This window comes from Stegostoma tigrinum, chromosome 2, assembly GCF_030684315.1.
Source record: "Stegostoma tigrinum isolate sSteTig4 chromosome 2, sSteTig4.hap1, whole genome shotgun sequence".
In the NCBI taxonomy this organism is placed as follows: Eukaryota; Metazoa; Chordata; class Chondrichthyes; order Orectolobiformes; family Stegostomatidae; genus Stegostoma; species Stegostoma tigrinum.
The window spans coordinates 71774247-71793438 of record NC_081355.1 but is presented as its reverse complement, the minus strand read 5'-3'; the positions used below and the strand labels follow the sequence as shown (position 1 = coordinate 71793438).

The 19192-nt window shown below is 39.2% G+C and overlaps 1 protein-coding gene across 1 annotated transcript in view; it reads right to left on the bottom strand.

Annotated features, from left to right (window-relative positions):
- The window catches only part of LOC125447373 (histone deacetylase 9-like), a 737956-nt gene that overhangs the window by 681815 nt on the left and 36949 nt on the right, over nucleotides 1-19192 (bottom strand). The window contains exon 3 of the mRNA XM_059654559.1: nucleotides 13963-14123. Coding sequence (XP_059510542.1) covers nucleotides 13963-13984 — 22 coding nt within the window. The 5' untranslated portion in view covers nucleotides 13985-14123. The remainder of the gene's footprint in view (nucleotides 1-13962; nucleotides 14124-19192) is intronic.

Genomic DNA, 19192 nt, shown 5'->3' with positions numbered 1-19192 from the left:
CTCATTAGAACATGATCATTTCCATTTTCACTGTCAATGCTCAGGCCTTTCCTCAATCTGTTTTCTCCATTTCCCATCTCTCTCTGCCCTTTCTGCCCACTAGTCAACTCACCCTTCTGCCGTATAAGTTTAAATCTATCTCCACTATTCTATTTACTCTCTCAACTGGGAGATCAGTTTCATTTACGCTTAAGTGAAGCCTATTACTTCAGAACAGCCTTCTCCTTTCTGAAAAATGATCCCAATGTCTCAAAAATCTAAACTCCTTCCTTTTCTACCATTTTTCAATCCATACATTTATCTCCATGATCTGCCTTTACCTTAATAGTGAAGCTCATAGCATCGCAAGTATTTCTGAGGTTACTACCCTGGAGGTCCTGTGTTTCAGTTTACTCCATAACTCCTGCAACTGATCCTGCAAGTCCTCCAAGCTATCCCTCCTTATGTTGTTGGTAGCAAATGAACTAAAACTACTGGCTGTTCACCCTCCCTTTCCCTTATCCAGCTGTTTCGTTCTGTTTTTGAAGCTGAGCCCTCTGTAATCCACTTCTCAGTCACCGTGAACAAATGGACTTCTCCCAGATTGCTCTTCAGTTGCTTCTCACTGCGGCCTTCCATTGGACACTGCACTTCTTGTTGACCACTGGGTCGTCCACTCGTGGCAAGTAGGCTGACTTTTCCCAGAATCCTCCACAGTCACTGATCACTGATGCCCTCTGTTCCATTATTTGCATTAATTGAAAAGTATATCTAGGATTAGAACTTTTTTTCTTCAGACACAGTAAATTCATTATTTCACTTTGTAGCAAACACTAGAAACTGATGCATTTTGGAATATACAGTGGTCAACATGCTCACAGCATGGAGACAGCACAATGCATGCTGTAAAACTGTAATAGCATTCTTATTGTACCTGACCAATACATATTTGAATAGGTAACAGTCTCATAGTGTGTATTATGCATGTTGGAAATCTGTTTCTAAATGTCAAATGTAATGTAATCTAACTTCAGACAGAAACTAACTGCATGAGAAAAATAGTCATAAGTTAGTTCAAATACTTCACATGTCATCCAACGTCCATGTCTACCTCTAGATTATAGTAGTCTTAATGTATACAAATTAAAGACTGCAAAATGGATTGAATCACTAGTGGGAAGAATTTTCACTCCTCTTGCACAATTCATTCTGACTCCCAGATTATATTTTCAATACTATCTCACCGTAAACTGGAAATCAACATTATGCCTGACTGAATTTTTTTGAAGAGGTGACTAAAAAGGAAGGAAAATATGTATTATTTGGTGTCCCAGAAGGAATTTGATATTGCCTAATCTTATAGACCATTAGCTGAAGTTAAAGCTCATGGCGTTAAAGGCAAATTATTGGCCTGGAGAGAAAATTGTCTGAATGGCAGGAGACAGGAAGGAACGATGGACATATACTCCAGTTGGCAGGATATGATGAATAGTGTCTTCAAATGACCTGTTGGATCTTCAACTCATATTTATTATTGCTTTAGATGGTAGTAGGAAAGCTACAAGCCCAATTTTCCCTTGGAAATAAGAAATTGGCATCAGGTTGCAATCCCTCGTTCATATCCAGGCTGCAGGGAAGTGCAGTTTTGTGATTCATGTGGCCTTGAATAGCCTCAAGGCTCCAACCCAAGGTGGGTGCTGCATGGAGTCAGCAGGTCAAAGGATCTACCAACACCATTGTCCATTCACTGATATATTGACCAAGAGTGTTACAAAAGTACCTTAAAAATATTCAAAAACAAACTCTTTTCCCTTCCAAACAGCTTATGCAAAACTTGACAGCAGATAAGCCATTGCCACTTCACTCAAAATCAGAAAAATTTCATTAGACTCTTGCTGAGCCTACCATTATACAATCAGCTTGTTTGGACAGTTCCATTCCTTCTGCTACCCTACGAAAATGCTGACAGATGAAAACTGAGGTGGAATAATCAGCCACACTTCTCAGCAGCCCTATGAATTTCCAAATCTGGCCCCTATTTCCAACTGATTCCAAAGGGGCAAATTCTAGCTCACAATTTTGCCAATGACACATCTTTCACTGTAATAAGTATAGATAGAAGTATTAAAAAAATCTCAACACATTAAGCAAATTGCCAAAAAAAGGGCTCACTATCACTTAGGGAAATGTGAGGTAATCAAAAAAAAACACAGCATTTTCAAAATTGTGAAAGCCTAGACACAGCAAAAGTTCAAATAGACCTTGCGGATCCTGTAGAGATATCACTTATATGTGATGCACAGGCAGAGAAAATCATGTACAATAAGGCTAATGGAATGCCAGCATTTGTATTGAGAGAGCTAGAATACAAGACAGCACAGCATGCTTCATGCAGCTCTAGGTCATTCCACTGCTAAATTACTGTGAGCAGCTCTGACCACCACATATTGGGAAGAATACTTTGGCCTTGGAGAGAGTGCAACATAGATTTACCACGTTGATACCTGAATCTTTAAGTGTTAAATTATGAGGAGACATTACACAAACTAGGGTTCTCTCCATAATATGAAAAGTCACAAGTAGTGATTAGTTTGAAGTTTGTCAGCATTACAAAAGAGGACACCACTGGCAATTTAGCATAGCTTATCCACCCTAGCCTGCATACCTTTGGATTGTGGGAGGAAATTGCAGCACCTGGAGGAAACCCATGCAGACACCGGAGAATGTGCAAACTCCACACAGACAGTCGCCTGAGGGTGGAATTGAACCCATGTTCCTGGTGCTCTGAGGCTAACCATTTGAGCCATCATGGAATCCGTAATTCCATTTACAATAATGAAGGCAGAAACCCAATGACTGCAAACAAATTGAATGAATTAAAAGGGGTAAGAAAATTAATAGAATTGATGTTTCGTTGCAGGTTTCTGGTTGGAGACCTGGAGTAATTGTTTACTAACAGGGGATTTGCATTTGCACTGTGGAACTTAATGAAGCATATTTTGAATTCCATCTCAGAAATAATATCAGCTGAATCTGGTCTTTTTCACATAGTGAACCTGAAATCTTAATTACAATCAAACTGACCTGTGCCAAAAATGTATAATTTCTGAAAATAAAAACTCAACAGTTACAGAAATAGAACTTAAGGAATACATAAGGTGGCTGGCTACAGAACACTGTTATTTAATATAAGACAGATGTTGTTATGCTCCATTCCCCACAAAACACACTTAGAAGCATATGGTTGCAATAAAATCCCAGAAGAAACACAAATTCTGAATCAGAAATCTGTGTGGTAAGAAATCTCTCTTGTTCCGGAGAGGTACTCACTGATGGATACTTAGTACAGAAAACTTAATACTATATTTTAGCCGCAAAGACACAAGCTTAAGATGCTTAACAGGAATACTGTTGTGCTCATTACTTCCAATATTGCAATACAACTCTTTTTCAAAATGATGTTGTGATATGTTTTGCATCTGCCTCATGGAACTCCGATTTAACATTTCATCCATTGACAACAACTCCAACCTCCAATACTACAGCACTTCTTCAGTGCCAGGCTAGATTTTGTGCTCAGATACTTGAAGAGAGATTTGAATCCATCTTCTTTTGACTTCAGTGCAAGCGTAATTTAATCATAGCTGATACTGTTAAGAGCTAAATGAACTGCTAAACCTGCCAACTGCTGTGAACTTTGACTATATTCAATACATCAGATGGGCAGAAACTTGTTTTGCTTGGTATTTGTTAGATTTTGTATTTGTGCTAAATTGCCCATAGTGTTCAGAGATGTGTAGATTAGGTGGGGTATAGGTTTCTGTGGGATGCTGTGAGGATTTGTTCGGCTGTAGGGCCTTTTATCATACTGTTCGGATTCTATGAATACAAAAAAACCTGTGAATTGAAAATCAGAGTAGATACCTATTGGTTGCAGCCCACCACATTCTTGTTCTGGTCAAAGTGATCTGGTGTTAGATACAATCTTAGTGGCTTTTGGGAAAATAGACTACCTATCTAGCATTAGTAGACACTGGCATTAGAACTGTATGTACCTTGAAATTTAATTTTGCAAACATTAAAGCTACCATAACATCTCACCTAACCAAAACCTATAAGAAAATTCAAACAATGTAATTAAAGGATATCTAATAGGAAATTGCTGTAATAAAACATAATGTAAACGTATAGCGTCTCTCTGCTATGATTGTCAACCATCTTTGAAAAAGACACTTTGTAAAAACATTTGGAAATGTCCACAGATACAGGCTCAGCTTATGAATTCAACATTTTTAGCAGTGCTAAAAACATACTTAAATGTTCCAGTCCTGTGAGTCAGAGCAATATTAACCAATAAAATTAAAGTATTGATACTAATGTAATATATAGGTATGGAGAGAGAGATAACCAATTAGAATCTTCTGCAATCCATAAAACGTATGTTGATGCATGTATTTGTTAACTGATCTGAAAATAGTCTGTTATGATTAATGAATGCTAAGGCATCACTTTAGTAGTGCATTGTGTTAATAACTGCAGATATTGTTAGAAGTGCATTTAATGTACTTCGACAATATAGTGCAATGTACATGCAGAAAGGAGTGAGACTTTTATATTGGTCTGACACAGGAGGGCTAGGCCAGAGAGGTAGGTTGCAATGGGAAATGCGGATTTAAAATAGATTTGGCCTATTGCGCTATTATCATTCTGCACCCAGCCTACAGTGACATATTTATCTCCTGCAAGTATACATTTTACAAACATAAGTTGATTTTCTAACTTAGATTGCATTTTCTAATATCAGCTATTCCTGGTGAACCATTGATGTCAGGAAGCTATTCTCTTTTGCTGTATTTTGTAATAAACTAAAAGGAGCCTGATAGCCTGGGCAGTGAGCATTAACTAACATACATAACCATAAATCATACATCGAAATAAAATCAGTCAACTGAAAGTGTTGAACTACCTTTAGCTATTTAACAGGCATGGATAATAAATGGCATTTAAATATATATTCAAAATATCGCAATTTTTTCTAAAAGGCTGACAACAGTGTAATGTAAACTGTTTCTTCAGTTTGTATGAAACTGGCTTCAAATGAGGTGGTATAGAAACAATCAAAATGCAAAATCATACATAAATATGCACAAATTTTTCTGAAGTCTGGATTTCTACTACTGAATTTTAAAACCACAAGCAGCTTCCAAAAATATTCTTAATGCAGTGATAAATAAATGTATTTGCAGAAAGTATATATTACAAAGCTTATTGATGACATGGCTACTTTAAAAATGCAAAATTGATGCTTAAGCTCCAACATGGTATGTGACATATGTCCATATTCTCCACTGGAAATATGCTCCCAACATATTGATAACAAATAAAATGCAAACATCGAGTGTCTATGTCTGAAAAGAGGTAAGGTCCCTATTTGTAAAAATGATTTGGATGTGAACAGAGAAGATATGGTTAGTAAGTTTGCAGATGACCCCAAAATTGGAGGTGTAGTGGACATCGAAGAAGATTACTTCAGAGTGCAAAGGGATCTTAATCAGATAGGCCAATGGGCCAAGAAGTGGCTGATGGAGTTTAATTGAGGCAAAGATGAGGTGCTGTACTTTGGAAAGGCAAATCAGGGCAGCACTTATACACTTAGTGGTAAGGTCCTGGTGAGTGTTGCTGAACAAACAGACCTTAGAGTGCAGGTTCATAGTTCCTTGAAAGTGGAGTTGCATGTAGATAGGATAGTGAAGGTGGTGTTTGGTATGTTTCCCCTTATAGATCAATGCATTGAATATAGGAGTTGGGAGGTCATGTTGTGGCTATACGGGGGGAGTGCAGGGAAGTGGTGTTGAAATGTCCATCAGCCATGATTTAAATGGCAGAGTGGACTTGATGGGCCGAATGGCCTTACTTTCCACTCCTATGTCTTATGATCTTATGGTCTTATATGGGACATTGGTTAGGCTGCTTTTGGGATACTGGGCAATTCTGATCACCCTGCAATAGGAAAGATGTTGTGAAACTTGAATATGTTCAGCAAAGGATATGCCAGGGTTGGAGGGTTTAAGCAATAGGGAGAGGCTAAATAGGCTGGGGCTATTTTTCCTGGAGAGTCAGAGGCTGATGAGTGACCTTATAAAAATTTATAAAATCATGTGGGCACGGATAGCATAAATAGACAAAGTCTTTTCCCTGGGGTGGGGGAATCAAAAACTGGGGGGCATAGTTTTATGGTGACAGGGGAAAGATTTACAAGGGACCTAAGGGGCAACTTTATCACGCAGAGGGTGTTGTGTGTTTGGAATGAGCTACCAGATGAAGTGGTGGAGGCTGATACAATTACAATGTTTAAAAGACATCTGAAAGGGTATATGATTAGAAAGGGTTTAGAGGGATTTGGGCCAAATGTTAGCAAATGAGACTAGATTTGTCTCGGATATTTGGTCAGCGTGGACAAGTTGGGCCAAAGGGTCTGTTTCCATGCTGTACTATGACTCTATGACTCTACGACTCTAACTTACAAAAGCAAAAGGCCAGTTATATATTTCAAGGCTCAAGATTAAAAAAAAGTTTCACTAAACCGATCAGGTGAATTCCTGAAACTATACCTTCCATTTGACCCAACAGCTGTCATTAAAGTGACTTTTTAAAAACTGTCTAAAGCAAACTTCCCAAACTTGACAATGGAAGGAACAGAACACACCAGCCACAAGGACAATTGTTGGAATCTGCTTTTAGCCCTCTTGATTATCTTTGCATTTCTCAGAACAATCCTTCTTACTGAAGCTTGGAAGAATGAGGAGGGATATCATAGAAACCTGTAACATACTAACAGAGCTAGACAAGATAGGCAGAGGTAGGATGATCCCGATAACCAAGGAACACAGAACCAGAGCTCACAGTTTAAGGATACAAGCTAGATCATTTAGGTCTGAGATGAGGAAAAATATCTTCTCCCGGAGAGTGGTAATCCTGAGGAATTCTCTACTGCAAAAAGCAGTTGAGGCCAAAACATTGAATGTTTTCAAGAAGGACTTAGACATAGTTGGTAGGGCTAAAGGTATCAAAGGGTATGAGCAGAAACAATGAACAGGGCACAGAATAAGATGACCATACATGGACATTTTGAATGGCAGCACAGGTTCAAAGGGCTGAATGGCCTATTCCTGCTCCTGGTTCTATATAATGTCCTCAAGGCCCTGTGAGAAAAGGAGATGGTAGATCCTAACAGGTGGTTCACTGAGTAGAGAGTCAAAATCATTTGGCAAAAACTCTCGTCGCCAGTCGCTACAAACAAGTACCCAATAGTTTGGCTGGTGGTGAGAAACTCTTCAGATTACATTCTTATTAGAGGCCTGAGATGTTACTCATTCTACACATTGTCCTCAGAAGTTATTGAGCATTGGCCTTTGCAACAGATTTGCCCGGAGAGGGATGCAGTGGTATTTCTTGATGTTTAACCCCAGCAGCTCTGCGACGTAGACGCTGTGATCTGTTGACTATTCCCAAGGAAGCACACTATAAGACAAATATCAACACCTGAAGGGTCTAGGCGCTAAACGTCAGCTTTCCTGCTCCTAAGATGCTGCTTGGCCTGCTGTGTTCATCCAGCTCTACACCTTGTTATCTCGGATTCTCCAGCATCTGCAGTTCCTACTATCTCTCCCTGGTCTCCCCCTGGTTTTTCAATGTCAAGATTTCTCCCAAAATGAGTTTTGGCTCAGGACTATGTGATGACGGACAAAGTAAATTTTTGGCTAGTCACTACAGAGGCACAATAGAGAAAGGCAGGCATTATATAGCCTTTCAGCTGTAGTATATGCATGGCACACTGCCTCAGTGGATAGCACTGCTGCCTCACAGTGTTAGAGGCCTGGGTTTGATTCCAACCTCAGGCAACTGTCTGTGTGGAGTTTGCACATTCTCTCCATGTCTGTGTGGGCTTCCTCCAGGTGTTCCAGTTTCCTCACACAATCCAAAGGTGTGCAGGTTAAGTGCACTGAACATACTAAATTGCCAATAGTTTCCAGAAATGAGCAGACTACGTGGATTGGCCATGGAAATGCAGAGTTACAGGGATTGGGGAGGGGGGTGGGTCTGGGTGGAATGCTCTTTGGAGGAGCTGTGTGGATGGGCCATATGGGCTGCTTCCACATTTTAGGGATTCTATGATTCTATCCAAAGGATTGGAAGCTGTAAAAGCCCGTTGGTTGTATGCTTTACGCAGAATGTACATTGTGTAAATTAAGAGTAATTGAAGCAGCTCAGAGTGGACCATGATGTTTACAGACAATGTTATATCTGTTGTACTTTCTGTAATTGCCAATTTGAAAGCTATGCTCCTGAAGTGACATGGCTCCTGACATGGAATGTTTATTGGAAATATTGTGACTATTTCAAATTGTTTAGAGTGCACCATACTGTGTGGAGAAATATTGAATTTTATTGCCAATATTGTAGTAAGTAAGACATGTTTGAATTGCATTTTTGTAAGTTTTATGAATAAAGTATATTTTTGGGAAGAGGTATGATCCTTCTCTCTCTTTGTCCTTTTCTCTCTTGATCACCTTTACCTCTCAAGTACTTCATTTTGTCCACCCCATACTCTTTCCCAGACCTCCCTGCAAATTCTTCAACAAGGACACCGTGAAACAGAGTTTATCCCTGGCTTTGCTGGGTGGGTGCAAGAAGCACAGCAGGTATCTGATCTAATTTAGAGGAGGTACATTGTTGAATATACCTCAAACCACCAGGGATTGTTCTCTTCACATAGTTTGCACTATCTTGCTGAAGTTCTATCCAATTTCACCGCAATGAAAGCTATCAAGTAAAAGCAACTATGCAAACATTCAAGCATCTCTAATGCTCAAATAAGTCAAGCCGATTAAATAAATACACTGCAACTTTTACTATACTCAGCCTCTACCTCAGAACAGAACATACTGCTTTACTCATTATTACCATGTATGTGCATGGCTGAGTAAAGTGTTAGTATTGAATTGCCTGACAATCGATCATTAATTCCTGACAAAGAGACTTGGCTTAACAAATGCTATGTCCGAACAGAAACAACATAATAGAACAGAACGAAGAGTCAATATGGGGGAAATCAGTTCTGAATTCTCTACTGTCAACAAGAAGAATCGGAACAAAGTGCAATGTTCTAAAAATAAATGCAGAATTCTGAACAGAAAAGAAAAAGCAGAACAAATGTGTTACCAAAAATAAATGTAAAACGGTTCTTCCTGAATAATAATAGCTATAGAAAATCATGCAGGAGGTTTGTTCTTTCTGGAATAAAGAAAGAACCCTTTCCTTCAAAATGATTTAATCAACCCACTGCCTATAAGGCCATCTTAATGCAAGTAGATGTTTAAAATTAGTCTTAATTTGATACTGAAGTCAGTGGAAAAAATGAAATAATTTCCTCAATGGCATGTCATTTTTACCCTTCTGCTGTCTCACAAATCATCCAGGGCTATTACAATGTATTTTCAAGACAAACAACAGTTTGACATGAGCAATGGAAAGTGTAAAATCGAACACAGCAAATTGGTCCACAGTTGAAAGGGAAGAAGAGACAGAAATTGAACAGTTACCACATTTACTTGAGGGTACAAATAGGATGCATGGATCAGAAGAATGCCATCAACAACACATATGTTTACTTGTGACCTGAATCCCCAAGATTGGTGCAGGAATTAGTACACTCAGTGGACATCCCATCAAAAAAATACAGAGTAGGCAGAACAGTTTGAAAGGTAAAGCTGATTTGTTTTCCATGGTACCATTTTGGATCTCAGTGCTCAGTCAATGCTCTCTCTTAGCCTACATAGCAGAACGCATATTCAACAGCAGGAAAGACACTGCACCACTGGTAGCTAAAGGGATCATTCACTAAAAATTCATAGCTGCCAGATTGGCCCTTCAGCAGGTGGTGAGAGAGCTAAGATGAGGAAAACAATCTTCTTGAGCTTATCGTGCAGTCATGGAGCCATACAGAACAGAAACAGACTATTTGGTCCAACTTGTCTACATCGAGCAGAGATCCCAACTTTACCCAGTTCCGTTTGCCAGCATCTGGCCCATAGCCCTCTAAACCCTTCCTATTCGTGTACCCATCCAGATGCCTTTTAAATGTTGTAATTTTACCAGCCTCCACCACTTCCTCTGGCAGTTCATTCCATACATGCACCATCATCTGCATGAAGAAGTTACCCCTCAGGTCCCTTTTAAATGTTTCCCTCTCACCTTAAACCTATATCCTCTAGGTTTTGACTCTCCCACCCTTGGCTATTTGCCTTATCCATGCCCCTCATAAACCTCTATAACCTCTGTCTCCGACGCTCCAGAGAAGAATGCCCCAGCCTATTCAGCCTCTCCCTACACCTCAAACCTTCCAATCCTAGTAAAATCCTTGCCAATCCCTCTGTTCCAAGCACATCTGTCAATGAAAATAATGGTAGAAGTGAGCAATACATGGTTCTTGAATATCTCAAGCTTGGGAGATGCAATGTTTGACGGATGTGACCCATAGAACATAGAACATAGAACATAGAACAGTACAGCACAGAACAGGCCCTTCAGCCCACAATGTTGTGCCGACCATTGATCCTCATGTATGCACCCTCAAATTTCTGTGACCATATACATGTCCAGCAGTCTCTTAAATGACCCCAATGACCTTGCTTCCACAACTGCTGCTGGCAATGCATTCCATGCTCTCACAACTCTCTGCGTAAAGAACCTGCCTCTGACATCCCCTCTATACTTTCCACCAACCAGCTTAAAACTATGACCCCTCGTGCTAGCCATTTCTGCCCTGGGAAATAGTCTCTGGCTATCAACTCTATCTATGCCTCTCATTATCTTGTATACCTAGGCAAAAATATTTTTTTCTAAGAAAAGGCATTTGTTTTATGTTTATTTTCTAATATGGCAAATATCAGTCTTGCTACTTTGAGCAGAATAATATTAAGATTAAAGGCAAAGTGACTGAATTTATGGTTGCTAAATTTGCTGATGACAACAACGCATACAAGAAAATAACTTTTCCTGACAGGTACAGAATCTGCTAAGAGATATAGATAGCTTAACTGAGTGGGCAAGAGTTTAACCGATGAGGTATAAAATGTAAAAATGTGAACTTATCTACTTTGGTAGGAGAATAGAAAAGCTGTATATTGTTTAAACTGGAAAAGGCTACAGAACTCTGCAGCATAGAGGGATCAGAGGGTACTGGTACATGAATGACAAAAGGTTAGTATTTCTGTGCAGCAACTAATTAAGAAAGCAATGGAATGCTGTTGTTTATTTTGTGGGGAATAGAATTTAAAAACAGGTATTTTTACTATCGTGGTATAGGACATCAGATAGACAACCTCTCGAGTATTGTGTACTGTTTTCATTTCCTCATAAAGAAAGGACATAATCCCATTTGAAACATTTCAGTTCCAGTTTGAAGATGATCTGGAGACAGGGGGCTGTGTACAAATGGAGATTTGGCTGACAACAAGTAGCTGAATGGTCTGTGGACTCCTGACCAATTCATGATGACAAAGACCTTCTGCCTGGCAACAACTATGTGACTGGCTCCCAAATAGCTGAAGAGCTTGGAGCTATGAACAGGAAAAGGGAGAAGCCATCGAACCTTGACAAGTGAAGGAACTATTTCTGCTCTCTGCCCTGCATCCAGATCATCCAGGCCAGACTCATGGCTTTGACTATCACAATTATCAGGTCCCACTGCCATCACAACGTCTGTCTGATAAGAGATAATGTCTCAGATCAGGAGCAGCTTAGAGACTGCTTACTTCTTTCTTCTTCTCCTATGCTTGTGCCTTCCAGGTCAACTTCTAGAATGACTTCCAGCACCTGCTACAGTCAAAATGCATCTCCACATTAAGAGATACAAGTTATCTATAAATTATGGTAGCCTCTCATGATTTTATGGCCCTGCTCAAGCAAACAGCCTCTCAACAGTACCTTTAACACAATTTGTACCTTCCTATTATTCAAATGATCAAACAGCACAAAGTTTACATGCTGTTACTTTGCAAGCAATGGGTATTGGCTAATTATTCATCATAATCTTCACTTACACAGTCATTAAGTTTTGCCTTTGATTGCTATACAGATAGCAAGAAGATTTTGAGTCAAATGAACCCCCTCATGAAACAGTCCTGCAATGTTAGAGGGTCTGAATCATTTTTGCTGTCCACTTACATCAAGGGCATATCTCTAGGATAGCTGAAGTAATTCCTAAGAGTGAAGAAATTTTCTTTACTTTACACCCAGATATCACTCTGATACAGCTGCTATTGTAAGAAGGAGTTCAAAACTGAAAGTTATGAAACCTGAAGCACAAAAAAAACAATATTTGTTGTCCATGTTGACTTGCACTGAGAACATTAGAAGCTACATTTAGGCTGTACCAGATGTGAGTACCAATCCTCTTCTCAAAATACCATTCATGAAGTGGTAGATTTCAAATCAATCCAACATGTGTGTGAGCCAGAAACTATGAGATTTTGTTTTCAGTTCAGTTTCAGAACTTCCTACAATGTGATGTGAATTCAGGATCTTTACATTGTTCAGAAGCTACCATAAGTTCACAAATATTCATTGGAACAAATATGATTACTTACTTTTTTATAGATCACACCATCTTCTTACCTCTTAGAGATTCATAGAGTCGTGCAGCATGGAAACAGATCCTTTGGTCCAACCAGTCCATGCCGAACATAAGCCCAATGTAAACTAGTCTCACCTGTCGGTTCCTGGCCCATAACCTTCAAAACCTTTCCTATTCTTGTACTTATCCAAATGTCTTTTAAATGCTGTAATTGTACCAACATCTACCACTTCCCCAGGAAGTTAATTCCACATGCAAGGCACTTTCTGTACAAAAAAAATTGCCCCTCATGTATCTTTTAAATCTCTCTCATATCGCCTTAAAAAGGTGCCTCCTAGTCCAGAATCAATGGGCAAACCATTTAACAGACTGCAATGTTTTAAATAGCTGTCCTCTGACTGAAGTCCCAAATCAGTACAGAGGTAATTTCTCAACTGAATGTTTGTAAATTAGTGACATTGTTTTGAACATGTTTAAACATTTACAATGACTGATGTTTATCAAGATTAATTACTAAGTGCATAACATCTTATAAAGAGTTAGAGAAAAGATATGGTAACTATGTATAATTAAATTAGCAATAGTCAAACATTTAATCATCCCTTTACATTTGTTGCATATGTTCCATTTCTATATTAAATTTTAAAACTTGAAAGACTATACAAATACAAAAATTACTGTTGCAACACCAGAACTTCCACTGGAAATGTATTGACGAACATATCAACATATTCAATTTTAACATGTTTTCTACTCTTCCACGTTGAGACTTGTTCAGCATTCCTGTTTAAAACTGACTTCCAATAAAGACACTATCTGGTGGAAGCCTATGTAATGAATAAAATAAATAATTTCTGGTCATCAGTGAAATAATAATAGATACACATCTAAGCGTAAAAAAAGTAAATTCCCTGTGCATCCACTGATGCATAAACAAATTGTAGTTAAGTCTTATTTGACTGAGCAGTACTTAATACTTGCATTAATATGATTCATACAAGTCTTTTTTATGAGCAACGATTTGTCCATCTTAACTAAACTGCTGTAAAATTCAATTAAACTTTGCTTTACAATTATTATTTCTCATACAACAACTTTGCTAAGATTGGAAGCTGATTTTTGTCGACTCCAAATAGGGAATATATTACCATGGATTATTGTCAAGCTTCCACCCACATTCTCAGATATGTCAGACAGCTCCCAACCATGCATATCAAGGTGCAATTGTTGTCAAAGAAAATATTCAATATGAAAGCCATCCGGTAAATTATTTAGAACATACCAGCAGATTTAAAACCCATTAAAGCACAGCAAGGCAAGAGAAATGTAAACTTTGCACTACTCACCTGGGCGAATTGGAGAACTCATGACTCAATAGCTACTTCTCATGCAATAGAACATAGAATAGTGTACGTAGTAGTGTCCACAAAAACGGAGGAGCTGTTTAGAGCCTCACCCTTTTATTAATGGCTGCATTCAGCATAATGTCATGAAAGCAAAATGGTCCCTGAAAGAAAAAGGGTAAGGAAATCTCAGATAACCAATTTCAATTTACAGAAGATCCTAAAATAAGAATTTAGTTAAAATTGTCAAGAGCCAAAATGCATACAATTTAAGTTCCAAGGCAGTTCTTTTTGTAAAAATTAATTACAGTGCAAATTAGGTCCTCTTCACTCTACATAGCCTCAGAATCTAACAGAAAAGCTTTTGTTTTCAATACTGTATGTAATTTTTGGAGGTACAAAACTTCTTAAAAACAATTTTTAACAAGGTACATAAATGATATGAGAGGTACAGTTCACAACTCATAAATGTACAAATGTTGCAAATAAAGCATGGTATCGAAGCCCAGCGTCATTTCTTCCAATGCCAAGTAAAATTACCTACTTCCTCGACAAAATTTACATCTGAGTAGGTAGTAAGTATTTTTAACTTGGCATTTTTACAATTACCTATTAGTGAACAATAAATAAATAACCGTTTAGATGAATCATCATAATTGCACCAAGTGATGTTAGACCATAAAAGATCGGATCTCTTTCACTTAATGAACTGATGGTTGATCTGTTAATTCTTAACTCCACTAGCCTGCCAAATCCTTGTAATCTTTGATTCTCTTCCTGATTAAAAATCCCTCTTTCTCAGCTTTGAATATACTTCAAAATCTACCTTTACAGTCCCTTGTGGTAAGAATTCTACAGATTCACTAGTCTCTGAGAAATAAAAATCTTCCTCATCTCTGTCTTCTTTGAGTGATCTCTTATTCTGAGATTATGCCCTCTGGTCCAGGACTCTCCCAAAAAGGAATCAACCTTTCTGTATCTAACCTCAATCTTCGAAATTCCAATGAGTACATGTCAAACCTGCCCAAGCTCTCCTCATAAGGAGAGTCTCTCCAGGTCTAGGGCTAGTGAATCTTCACTCGTCTGCTTCCAACGCCAGTATATCTTAGAAAAAGGGACTGAAGCTGTTCATATTATTTCAGGTGCAGTCTACTGCCTTGTGTACTTCTCTATTGTTGAACTCCAAACCTTTTGAAATAATGGCTGACATTCCATTTGCCTTCCCTACTATCTGCTGAACTTGTGATTTATGCACAAAAACTCACAAATCTCTTTGTGCTGTACCTTTCTGCAGTCTTTCTCCATTTAAATAATTTTCAGCTTTTCAATTCAATCTGCTATGCTGCATAAATTCACACATCCTGACATTATATTTCATCTGCCAAGTTTCTGTCCACTGCTCAACCTGTCAATATCACTCTGGAAGGTCTTTGTGATATCCTCAGAACATGCCTTCCTATCTATTTTTGGGTCATCCACAAACTTGGGTATAGTACATTTATCTTCCTCATGCAAGTAGTCAGTATATGTCATAAATAATGGTGGTCTCATGGGACTCCACTAATTATACGTTGTCTGAAATTGCCCCCTTATGCCAACTCTCTGTTTTCTATTAATTAGCCAATCCTCAATCGATGCTAGTATACCATCTCCAAAACTTTGGGCTCTTAGTTCATTAAGTGATCTAATGGGTGATACCTTAATAAATACCTTCTGCAAATTCAAATATATTATGCACGCTGCCTCCTTTTTATCTAATCTGCCTGTTACCTCTTCAAAGAATTCTAACAAATTTGTCTGAGATAACAAGGCATAGAATTTGTCTGATGTGATTTCACATGTGAAATCATGCTGACACTGCTTCATCGTATTGTGTATTTCTACATGCTCTGCTTTTGCATCATTTACAATGAGCTCTTACACTTTCCCAATAACAGATCTTAAACTGACTGACCTATGGTTATTTGTTTCGTTCTGTCTCCTTCGTTTTACAATCAAGGTGTTACACTGGCCATATTTTAATCCTTGAAGGACTCTTGGAATATTACTACCAGTGAATCCAGGATCTCTGTGGCTACTTCTTTTAATATCCTCTGATGCATCCCATCAGATTAGGAGGACTTTTCAGTTTTTAGATCATGCAATCGAGAGACACAAGCAATTATCCTTAAAAGCCTTAACTGTTAAATTAACACGAACAAAATAATGTTAATTATTAAACAAAATAATATTTGTTGTCAACATTCTACAAAAACAAAATTCAATGCTTTCACCAGGGAAGTTGATTTAAAGTGCATTTAAAAGCTGATACCATTAGTTATAGATAACAAAGTGTGGAGCTGGATGAACACAGCAGGCCAAGCAGCATCTCAGGAGCACAAAAGCTGACATTTCGGGCCTAGACCCTTCATCAGAGAGGGGGATGGGGAGAGGGTTCTGGAATAAATAGGGAGAGAGGGGGAGGCGGACCGAAGATGGAGAGAAAAGAAGATAGGTGGAGAGGAGATTATAGGTGAGAAGGTAGGGAGGAGATAGGTCAGTCCAGGGAAGATGGACAGGTCAAAGAGGTGGGATGAGGTTAGTAGGTAGGAAATGGAGGTGCGGCTTGAGGTGGGAAGAAGAGATGTGTGAGAGGAAGAGCAGGTTAGGGAAGCGGAGACAGACTGGGCTGGTTTTGGGATGCAGTGGGGGGAGGGGGCAAGCTGGGCTGGTTTTGTGATGCAGTGGGAGAAGGGGAGATTTTGAAGCTTGTGAAGTCCACATTGATACCATTGGGCTGCATTTGTTATAGTTGTGGTTGGACCAAGTGTAATCCTATATTGTCCAGCTAGACCCCAGATGTTAAAAGGTTGCTATGTCCAGTCACACAAAGCTACATCACTGAGAAAATCTTACCAATGACTGGGTCTATGAGAATGAAGAAGAACATACATATACAATGTACAAAAAGATTTGGATTTCCTGATGTTGCCTTGAAGGGACTAGTTACGCAGGTGAACTCCAGGAAGCATGCCATGTTTCCCCAGGAGGCTCTCAGCCTCAAATGGGAGAGGGATCCAGGGAGGTGAATGCCTGAGGGCCAGCAGCATAGTAAGTACTTTAATAACCTCTCATGGGTGGTCAAAGTCAGTGAATAAATCCAAAAATGACATGTCTAGCCCATCACAAGAGACACCAAGCTCTCATGCTATTCAGAGCACTGCACTGACATTATTCATCCAGCATCACTGGCTGGCATTCAGAATTCATTTCTGACAGTCACATATTCAACATCACCATCACACCCCCTCCATTGTTTCCGGACTCACATCCAATTCCGCTGTCTTCTAATGCCTCCAAATGTGCAGCACTAGCAGAAACATCAGCCAAATATAGTCTAACACAAGAAGAGACATTCTGTCCTCTCAGGAGAGCATAGCCTGCAACATCAAGGCAACCCAAAGAATTAGCAGGAGGCTGACATGATTGTATCCACTCACTCGCGATGAGGAGGTGATGATGTGAATTAAGGGTGCATCAGCTGGGCTCTGGCATCACATGCTACGAAAGCCATTCAGACTAACCCCTTCTCAACTTGCTCCTCACTCTTCTCCTAAAATATGGCACCAAGTGGAAACTGAAGGTAATGTGACTTTGGATCTATTGTTGCCTTCCCTTCTTTCCTTCCTTCCCATACCCCACACCTCCCTTCTATTGTTTATTTTCTCATCAATTCCCAAGAACTGTGGATAACCAAGGAAAACCTCAACGCAGCCAGGAGAATGATGAAGAACAAACACATGACAGTGTTGAGAGTGTATTCTGGTACAGCACGTTACTGAGAGACAAGCATGGAACCAAGATGGTAAGTCAGTGGGCAGTGTGCAGTCTCAATGAAGGGCAAGGTCACCATGGGCATGTAGGGCAAAGTTCACAAAAAGGATGATGTTGATGCACTCCAAGATAACAGGCACATTGGCAAGCCTGTCAAACAGTTTCTGTCACTGTTAAGGAGCAAAGAGAAGCTCTGATCCAATGCAGCAGCGGGCATTGTGCAAAGCCTGGAACTTATTCTTTCCAATAGAGATGTGGCAGCAAAGCTCCTGACTGCAAAGTATAGCTGTTTTCGAAGAATAATTCTTTCTCAGTTGGCACAGACTGAATGGGCTGAATGGCCTCCTTGCTTTCGATTTTCTAGGGACAAAATCTTCCTGTTTTCAGACTAAGTTTACAAGTGTGAGAGATTAGGACAGAGAATCCTAGGCCCTGTCTAACTCTGGGAGCCTGCTGGATTTTTTTGGTAATCTGCTAACTAATTGGTCAAAAGGGCTTCTGACTGGGATGAGGATCTCAATTGAGGAAGTCTGAGGCTGGCAACTCTTGTTCTCAGCAGCAAACTGTGAAGGGCCCCTCAATCCCTGTTGGGATAATTCAACAGAAGCTGGTATCTTGTCACCAATTCACCCTTGGTTTACTTGTACACAAGCTATGGCCAACCAGCTCAAAGTCAGTCCTCTGAACTGAGGAGTTTTTAAATCTCCTGTTTGTACTGGTGAAACAGGGCTTCCTGCTTGGTGGAGATTAACAACCCCAATGGAACCTGGTTCCAATCACGACACCTAATCTATACATAAATCCCTTCAATAGGTCCAAAATCAATGCAGAGTGGATGATCTCCCTGCCCCTCATCACCTCTCTTCCCCGAACTGACAACCTGTAAGTTTTCCCAATGGAGAGCCAATATTTTATTAGTCTGACTGGAGGTAAGATCATTACAGCCCAAATATTCCATTGCATTGTCAGAAACATAAATTAACACCCAAAGCCCTGTTCTTTGCAAACAGAAAGAACAAGTACACTCAGTGCGATTGTTTCAACTCAACAAAATAGTTGACAGCCATTCACTGGTTCGTTTCCCAGGGAAATGCCTTGATCAATCAAAATCAACCTGTCTGGATTAAAATGTAAATGGAGCCCTGCTGTTAGCTGTCAATCAGCATTAACAGGTGCATTCTTTATGGCAACACCTCCACCAATCACAGTCTACTTATTGACTAAACATACTTCTTTCATACAATATAGATGTTTTCCCCTTAAATTTGTATTTTTGCAAAATGTCCTGAAGAATGCAAGGTTTAAAGCTTCAATAAATGTATTTTTTTCATCATCAATAGCTTCACTTACATTAAGAAAAATGTTACATAAACTGAATCAATTAATAAAAGCCTTTGAATGGCAAAAAATAGTATTTTTA